The sequence below is a fragment of the Calliphora vicina genome, chromosome 5 (assembly GCF_958450345.1).
Source record: "Calliphora vicina chromosome 5, idCalVici1.1, whole genome shotgun sequence".
Classification (NCBI taxonomy): domain Eukaryota; kingdom Metazoa; phylum Arthropoda; class Insecta; order Diptera; family Calliphoridae; genus Calliphora; species Calliphora vicina.
This window is the reverse complement of record NC_088784.1, coordinates 56774752-56784879: the sequence shown is the minus strand read 5'-3', so window position 1 is coordinate 56784879 and position 10128 is coordinate 56774752. Positions and strand designations below refer to the sequence as shown.

Below are 10128 nucleotides of genomic sequence, written 5' to 3'. Positions count from 1 at the left end.
TTTGTGATACACTGTTGTCACCAGTATGGTAATATTTAATAATTTTATTATTTCGTTTTTATACAATAGTGAAATCCAAATTAAAATTACTTTAAAAATTAATTAATTCTATTAATAATTGGCTCTGCGCTGACTATTACGCACTTGATTGGCCAGGCAGCAAGCGAATATGAAAGCCACCAACTGAAAGAGAAACAAATTGAAATAATTTTTGTAAATTCACATGTACAAACTATGAACTATGTTAAATTCAACTATGTTAAATTCAACTTACCTCAACACCAGCTACTCCCAAACCGGCATAACGGATTATATCGATATTCTTTTCCCAGAACTTGCCAAAAGCACGAGAACAACCGGGACGGGTCATTGCATTGACAACATTGCAACTTGTAGCATTAATGCCACAGCATGATAGAGGAATTTCTTCACCAGCTAGAGAGTAATCGGTGAAAGCATTTTTGCCACAGCAATTGAACTGAAAATATCAAATCATAAGTTTACAAAGATGTTATTTCGAATACATACTGCTGTTATAAACATTTGTTATATGTATAAAAGTACGATCAATTACCAATCCGACGATACTAAACATAATTTACCTCGTTCAATAAGTCGATAACAGAATATTCGAAAACTCAATTATTTATCATTATTATGCTTTTAATAAAATTTTATGGCAAAATGTCAATTATTAAATATTACGTTTGGACTTATTCAATTATGGAATTCGGAAAAAATCGACCCTCCCTAATGTACACAGAAAAAGGCAAGACTACTATAAATATATTTTTTAAAACCCCCTGTCGCCGATGGCTCATATATTTACATATTTATTTAAATTTATTACGATTTTTATTTTTATTAATTTTGAATTATTTCGGTTTGTTTATATTTATTGTTTGTGAGCTACCTTAATGTTTACTTAAATTGTCTTATTTACCAATTGTATGATCATTGTAGTTTGGTTCATTTGTCCGTAAGGATTTTTTTATATTGTTTTGTATTCCCTTTTGTTCATATTTGTTTACGAACTAATCGCACTTTTTGTCCCTAAATTATACTGCAGAATTTTCGTTCAGTTTATTTATTTGGAAATGAACTGTTGTAATAGTACATAAACAAAAAGAAATTTGTAGGCTCAGTAATAACTGGCTTTAGAATTAAAATTTAGTTTGTTGGGGACAAAGACTGCGGTAAGTCGCTTAATGTATTTATAAGTTATTTTTTTGTAATAAGTTCTCTTTTTAGAAATAAACGGTGCTCAAGTATATGTATCATTAATTGAAAATTTGTGGTTCATTTATTTGGGACTTGTTAAACTCGCTGTCCTCAACATATAGGCTCAGGTCGCAGCCAGCGACACCCCCCAATTTCGAACATTTCAATATATTGTTTAACAAAATTAAAACAATTTATGAATAAACATATTGATAATGATATAACTAAAACTATATAACTAATCGGGAAACGTTAATTTTTATCACTGGGGTCTAAAGTATATTTTAGGAATATATGGGATTTTTATGAAATTTGGCAATATGTTGAAGTCATTTGTCGTTTTAATTCGAAACAGATGATAAAAGTTATTGTTCTTTTTTTAGTTTAATGTAATAAAGAAGAACAGGTTATTAGATGTTTACCTATATAAGGTACAGCTTTTTAGAGATTCTATAAAGTTTCAATGATTAAATATCAGTGTTAGAAAAGTACTTACAGTCAATTGCATAGTATCCAAGACCTTTTGGTCGATATGTCGTTGTTCCCATATCGTTGCAACCACTTTGTCCATCGATTTTAAAAATTGATCTCGCTGCACCCAGACATAAATAATCAAAGCCAATTGGCACATGAACATGACCAACATTATGACTGAATACTAAAAAATAAATTAAATGAATTTAAATATTACATATTCTTGTGCATAATAAACAATACTTACGGTCATCGTACAGCATGAGTTTTCTCTTATGGCACCGCAACATCCCAAAAATGCGATTACAAAAATTACACATCCGAGGACCAAGATAGCAATTGGTACACTATTTGCTTCAATACTTTGTGGTAAATTTGATATACTGCCAATATTGGCGACCATTAAAGATCCAAATACTATAAGGAGTATACCACATACCTGTAAAATAAAAGGGAGTACTGTTATTGCTAAAGTTATGAAACATTTGTAAATTGAATTGTATTAACAACTATTAGGAAATTGAAAAGTAAAACAATAATATTTGAAATTTTTAATTTTCCCGGAATACAAATTACTAATATTTAAATTTTAATTTATTATTATACCCACCATCAAAAAAGATGGCGGTGTTTGATTTTGTCATTCCGTTTGTAACACATAGAAATATTCATCTAAGACGATATAGAATTTTTTTTTTTAAGACGAAATTTTCTACAAATAAGGTTTATTTGGTATTGAAAATGGGTAATATCTGTCCATGATTTTACCCCTAGTCCCCATACAAATGTCCCCCTTGAATTAGTTCTATCTATAGTGAAATTATACTGTATAGTACGGTGAAAATCGTTTACCATTTGTCCCTAGTCCCCATACAAGGTTTCCCTCAGAAAATTAAACTTAAACCTTCATAATTGTCTTATAATAATTAATATCGTGATGAAATTGTACATAAATAAATAAGTTTTATATGAACCTAAATTTTTCTATCAACTTTTGTGAGGATCGGTTCATAATTGATCCTACCCCCCATATCACCCCTATATCAGAAATATCAGTTTAGAAAACAAAAATTACAAACTGGATAAAGGTGTGAAATTATAATTACCTTTGAAAAACGCAAGTTTTTCAAGCAAAAATCTTGCATATTTTACAAGTTTTTAAAAACATTTTTTGCTGAACCGTGCAAAAATGTGCATATTTCGAACGTCTGCTATAATTTCGTTAAAGATAGTATTACTTTTGAGTGTTCTATCCACAACCAGACATCGAATATTGGATGTAGATTCGACAACATACGTATGTGTTATAAGGTGGACCTTCAATGTATTGAAAAATTTAAAACTCATATGTTTCAAAAACGTAAGACAGTTTTGTGTGAGGTTAGGATAAAAAAAAAATTGACAAAAGTTTGAGTTAAAGTTCGTGAGAACATTTACAAGGGGGAAAATGCAATTTTTTCAGTTTTTGTAAAAACGTTGTAATGAGATATAAAATACAAAAATTGGTTAAAAAATTTTAAAGTTATTAAAAATTCCCCAGGCCATTAACATGTCTCAGGCCACTAGAACCAGAAATGTAGAAGCAAAATTAACATATTTTGAGAAATATTAAAATAAAAGCTAATTTTTACTTAAAACATATTACTTACTTAAATTTTTTTAACGGCAGTTTCAAAATTCTATTTTCAAATTTTTACAAATTTCAGAATTTTTTGATCATCACACAGAGATTTATTGATAATATAATAGGGAATACCTGCGATTTAAATTTTGCGATTTTCGAGAAAAACTAAATTTTTGGCCATATTTTAGCGAATGATACCAATTTCCTTACTGTTATGAATTTTAAGTAAAGCCTAAACATAATCTTATTAGCTAGATAATTCTAAATATTATCTGAACGTTTTACTAAAATCGGACAGCGGTAACCCTTGAAAGGTAAAATTTTTAAATATTATATATATTTGTGCCTATTTTAGTGTTTATAAAAACCCGACTTTTTAAAAAACTGTTTTGCCGGTTAACCGAAAATTAGCCTTTTTAGAAAACCGGTTGTTAGGTTAACCGACTTCGAAAAAACCGTTTAACCGACATTAATACATTTTTATATACAGAAAACATAAAATATCCAATAAAGTATACATAGCTTTAAAATTTTTAGTTTTTAGTAGTCATTAATGGTTAATATTTAATAACTATAAATATGTAAAAGTGTTAAGTCCATTTTATTTTGAAAAAATGTCAAAATTATTATCGCAGTCAAATGGAATTGTGTATAACAATGTTACTAAATATAAAATACTTGTTTTACCTCGACTTTCTGATATGAAACATAAAATGTTCCAACTCCCAGCGCTTTTCAAAAATATAAAAATCTTTGAAATCGGATGGGAAACAAAAAAATAGCAAAAGTTTAAAAATTTTACATGTCGAAGGTGCCCTACTTTGAGCCCGCATAGCGCCGCCCCTGGATCATTTGTATCCTTAGCTACGCCCACGTCAAATTTTATCCCGATCGGATCAGCCGTTTAGAAATGCCAGATTTATTTCCAAAAAATTTTGATTCTGCCCCACTGTGCATTGTTCCACTCAACGAAAACCAAAAATACAACTTTTCTTTATTGACTATGTTTTTTTTTTTTTAAACAAACACAAACTGCGAAGCGTTTTGCTTGTCTGCAGCTACACCCAGAGTCTCTGGCGGGAATCGAACCCGCAACCCTTAGATTAATAGTCCAGCACACTATCGACTAGTCTATCAGGGCACCCTTAACGTTGTAGCCAGCGTTGAGCTTAACGACTTTACTGAACATAACTTTGCGATATTCGAACATTTAGATGGTCAAAATGCATGAACTTAGACCTGACCCAGCGAAACGCCGGAACACGTATAAATTTTTGTTTACCGATCTAACATTCCCCAGAAGCCCCGCCGATCGTTGACCCTACTATTTGTCGCATAGTGTAATTAAAAAGCCCAGTCGGATATGCCCTACATCAGCTATGGAAATACTTCTTTATAATGAATTTAATTTCCATACATGCATATCTGGAATCTATGCTAAATTTTTAACTGATCTTCATATAAATTCGCACATCGGAAGTCTATGAAAAATTCGAAATCTCTATATGAAATGTATACGGATAACGATATTGAATGTTGTAAAATTGGGAAATTCAATCGATTTCCGGCACCAAAGTGATCGTTCATAAATTAGATTTAGATACTAAAGATCAATATAAAACAGATCCAAAGCAAATAATTTTTTTTAAGAATAGGTCTAAAATTCTATGTGTACAACCAAATCATTCGATTGACAACAAATTCTTTTGCTATTACGAATCTGTTTTCTCTGTGTACCTTCCCTTATGGACTAATTATTGTGTGAAATTCATATTTATTTAAGTAAACAAGCTTTTCAAGTGCATTCAGATTTTAGAGAGATAAGATTTTTTTTAAAAAAAACTATACTAAGCATTTTAAATTATTTTATTGTAGTCATTTCGAAGGTCCCCCAAAATAGTTTATCAAAAGATTCCATTGTTTTGTTACTAAACGTTTTTGTAAAATTGTAAGCAAAAGTACATAAAATCTAGTAGTTAGTACTTCTAATTTCAATGAGTGAGTCATTACACAAGCATTGAAATTCATTTTACTATTTAGCAATGTGTAAAATTATAATTTAGTATGCATTACTAATCTATTTAAAACGAAAAAAAAACGTTTCCGATTGATTACACAGTGAGACAAATGTGAACGAATAAATAAATATGCAGGGGTTCTCATGTAGCAATTCTGTTTTGCTATAGTCCATAGAGAACGGAAATGCTTATAGTTTTTCTCGATCACTTCGTTTTAGTGAAATACTGAAATGTTTGACAGAAATGAGTTTAACCTTAGGTTGGAAAATGGCTGAGTTACGGTAGTTTAAAGTCAGGATACCTCCAACTAAAGAAAAATGCTGTCAGTTATGTTTTCCGGTCAAGCCCGACCATAAATAAAGAACACATAAGCATTTGTATGAAAAACCCGTAAAAAAACAAAAATGTGCATAACTCATTAATTATTTTAAATTTATTTTAATTTACCTTTTACGTGCTTTGGAAAGCTATTTCAGTTAGGTTTTTCACCAAAATAATAAAATAATATTGTGATGACTCAGGATCAACTTAGAGCGTGAAGAAAATGAAACATAACATAACGAACGTAACACAAGCATTTGCCAACCGATTTTCAAAAAGTCTCCTTTCTTTGTTGGAGAGGTAAAATATATTAAATTAAAGAAAGAATTTAAAAATCAATTTTAAAACAATATAACTATAATTGTTTGAAGTTGGTTTACTTTAATAACATAGTTATTTCACTACATTTGCTAATAAAACAAATAAGAGAGCTATATTCGGCTGTGCCGAATCTTATCACCAAATTATACTTCAAAATAAAAATATTAAAGGGCATATTCATAATCAATTTTTAAATTTATTAAAGGTTTATAAAACAAATTTTGTATGGAAATTCTGTTTTATAAACCTGTAATAAATTTAAAAATTGATTATGAATAAGGGTGTAAATATTTTTAGGTAACAAAATTTATTTGTTTTTTAATTTTTTAGAAAAAAATTTTTTTTTTTAATATTTAGCAATAAAAATGTTGGTGAAAAAAAAATTCGGATTAAAAAATATTTTTCCCGATTTTCACCCATTGTAGGTCCAATTTACTATGGTCTTATATACGTCATTGCAAAGGTCTTTGAAATATCTATCATTAGATATTCATATTGTTTATATTAATGACTTAGTAATCCCGATATAGGTAACAAAATGGGTCAAAAATAGAGGTTGTCCTGGTTTTTCGATTTTAAATAGCAACCGAGCCGGTAGAATTCCGGAGATATTGATGTATGAATCGTGTATGTAAGTTATTTTGGGGCTTCGGAAAGTTGATTTCAACAGACAGACGGACGGAGAAACGGACATGGCTTAATCGACTTCGCTATCTATAAGGATCCAAAATATATATATTCTTTATAGGGAAATGAAAAATGTAGAAATTACAAACGGAATGACAAACTTATATATACCCTTATCACGAAGGTGAAGGGTATAACAAGTTCTAAACGAAGTGGTCGAGAAAAACTTAAGTAATTCCAAATTCTATGGACTCCAATAAAACAGAATTACTAAATGAGAGCCCTTGCATGTTTTTGGTGTAGCATAGTGTTATTAATATACAAGTATAATGCATTTATGAATTTATCAAATGGTGAGATGGGCCAAAAGGTACTTTTGTTTCCAATAAAAAAACAAGTAAGAAAGTATAGTCGGTGAAACCCGACCATATAATATCCTACACTAAGTCAATGAGTAAAAATATTTGTCTTTCAAAATTTTAATAATTTATTTTCGTGAATGATTTTTAGAAAAGATTCTTATATGGGAGCGATTATATACTAATTATGGACAGCCATGAAATCAACCAACATTTTTATGAGACTTATGCTCGTTAAAGTAGAGTTTCCAAAAAACCGAAGAATTTCAAAACCGCGGTTTCGGTTTTAAAAACCGAGTACTGGCCCAGCCAGTACTCCATACTTTTATTGGATATTTGAAAATAACTAAGTGTTTGTTAAAAATACTCTGCATTCTTTTTTTAAAATTAAATAAATTAACAGACATTTGAATTTTAATTGTCAGGAAATACTTGGATGAATCTTTGGATGAAAAAGTTTCATTTATAAATTTTTAATTTTTCTACTGAAAATAGATTAAAAGTAAAAGACGAAGAATAATTGTCGGTTTCGGTTTTAGGCCTTGAAAAACGCGGTTTCGGTTTTGATTAAAACAGAACACGAAACTCTAGGTTAAAGTGATTTTCGAAAACGGGCCTTGTATGGGAGCAAAGACTAAATATGGACTGATCATCATATAATTAGGTGACATGAATTCCGTATATATAAAACTTATTTGGAGCGAAGTTTGTGTAGATACCTATATAAATTAAACATTTATTACCTATAAAGTCCAATTTCGGGAGGTCATTGTTATTGGATACCAAAATTTTTTAAAGTTCTATGTACGTTAAAGTGAATATCAGTATAAATCAAGCATTTGTGACCGATAAATCCTATTTCAGGAGGTCCGGTAAATCCTTTTTCAGGAGGTATTTGTATGGGTCTAGGTGAAAAAATGTTTCCTTGGGCCCGTTTTCATCAAAATATTTTTAAAATTACTACCTGTACTTTGCGCACAAGGTTAATATGGACAGCCAGACGGAAGGAAGAAATGAATCTAAGTCTATCGGTAAGGTAGACTAATATTTTTGGGCGTTACAAACATCATCACAAATGCATAATACCCTCCCCTGGTGTTTTAGGTTATAAGTATGACCCATTCTCATTTAATTAGTCATCGCTCATTGACTATTATAACTGATACAGTACATATGTATATACAGTGACGACCATAAGTGTTATCTGATAATTATATGCTTAAAGCTCTATTGGTCAATTCACAAGGTCTCCTATCATGTCAAAATGTCTTAATATTTCAAGACTCGGCGGCCCGGCTTATTAGGACAATATGACATGAATTTGAGACCTTATGAATTTGACTATATACCTAGGAAGTGATATTATTTTTCTGGTAGTTGTTACAAGAATCTGTTTTTGAAATTAGCTAAACTCCTCCAAAATATTGTGTTACGGGTAAAAACTCGTTATTTTTTCACCTTTATGCACTTATAAGCCAGTAACTTAGTTGAATATCAACTGATTTAGGATTTGAATTATGTATTCTAGGTTTGATCTAGTATTGTAATAAAACAATAATGATTTGTAATAAATTTAAGCAACACTTTGTAATTGTTATAAAATGTCTGAGCACACAAAGTCATATTACACTTTTTTTCTTTACTGTACGTTAAACAACTCGCACTCCAGAATTTTTCAAATAAAATATTATATTGCTAAAAAGATAAAATTGAGCACAATGATAAAAATTCATTACTCGTTCTATTTGCTCAACATATTAGAGAACTTATTTTTTAATTTAAGTTAATGTTTGTACAAAAGATAAGATAAAATTTAAAAAAAATAAACGTTATTTGGAGTGAGTTTAGTAAATACTATTGAAATGAAGAGATTTGTGCTGTTTTCATTTATCATTTGATAAGATAATTACACAGGTTTATATATATTTAGAGATATTATTGTCAAACTCCAAATAGGTTAGAGTCACTCCTTTAATACTTTCATTATTAACAAAATAATTACGCATAATAGTAAAAATAGCAACATGAATTTTCATAAATAAATATTTGTCACTTTTTTTATTTTTTTTTCTTATCAGGTTTTGCAATTGCATGTATTTTTTATAGTTTAATTAACAATTTAATTTATTTTTTTTCAATTATTTTTATCTGTTTGTATTTATTTTCTCACCACAAATAGTATGTTGAATATAAAAAGAACATATTTCACAAAAACACCTCCACAATCCATTTTATTCGTATTATTCAATATTTTCAACTGTCTTCGACTTTTACGTGTTAATACTTAGAAAGGTTAAACTACAACTAAAATCGTTGTTTCGAATTTAGTACTTTTATTATTCGAACTGAATGCTATTTCATATTTCGTTTTTATCTGTCAACAACAATACAACAATAAAGGTCGGTTCACACGATGTGTTTGCTATAAGTTTTGTGAAATGTATTTTAAAAGTTGCCACATTTAAAAATTGTACATATCAATTGTACATAACAAAAAAGTAATTTTTCAGGACACGCATTTTTAGTTTTTAAACCGATTTATGTTTTATACCCTTCATCTTAGTGAGAATGGTATATATAAGTTTGTCATTCCGTTTGTAATTACTACATTTTTCATATCCGACCATATAAAGTATATATATTCTGGATCCTTATAGATAGCGGAGTCGATTAAGCCATGTCCGTCTGTCTGTCTGTCTGTTGAAATTAATTTTCTGAAGATATCTTCGGTATCCAAACCTTCAATAATTCTGTCAGACATGCTTTCGAGAAGTTTCCTATTTAAAGTCAGCAAAATCGGTTTTGACCTAAATCTGAATTACTAAGTCATTAATATACACAATATGGATATCTAATGATAGATATTTCACCTTTGCAATGACGTATATAAAACTAAAAAAAAAAATTTTAAATTAAAAAAAAATTTTAAATTTTAAAAATTTAAAAAAACAATTCGAAAATTGTTTTTCCAAAAAATTAAAAAACTGCAAAAAAAATAAATTTTGTTTACCTAAAAATATTTAAAATTTTTATTTTGAAGTATAATTTTAGGATTTTGCGATTACTTTTAATAATTAATGATTACTTAACACAGCACTTTTCTTCTAAATGTGTAATATGATTTCATGTTCAATGCCATTAACAAGTTATACATCAAGTACTA

At 29.1% G+C, this 10128-nt stretch overlaps 1 protein-coding gene across 1 annotated transcript; it reads right to left on the bottom strand.

Moving 5' to 3' along the window:
* Tsp42Ed (Tetraspanin 42Ed) lies at window positions 1-9294 on the bottom strand. The gene is made up of 5 exons (XM_065511510.1): window positions 9136-9294; window positions 1943-2134; window positions 1718-1879; window positions 275-478; window positions 1-183 (listed from the first exon to the last, which is right to left on the bottom strand). Exons 1-5 carry the CDS (start codon window positions 9193-9195, stop codon window positions 112-114), a joined length of 690 nt encoding a protein of 229 aa, XP_065367582.1. The 5' UTR covers window positions 9196-9294; the 3' UTR covers window positions 1-111.
* Window positions 9295-10128: the final 834 nt, after the last annotated feature.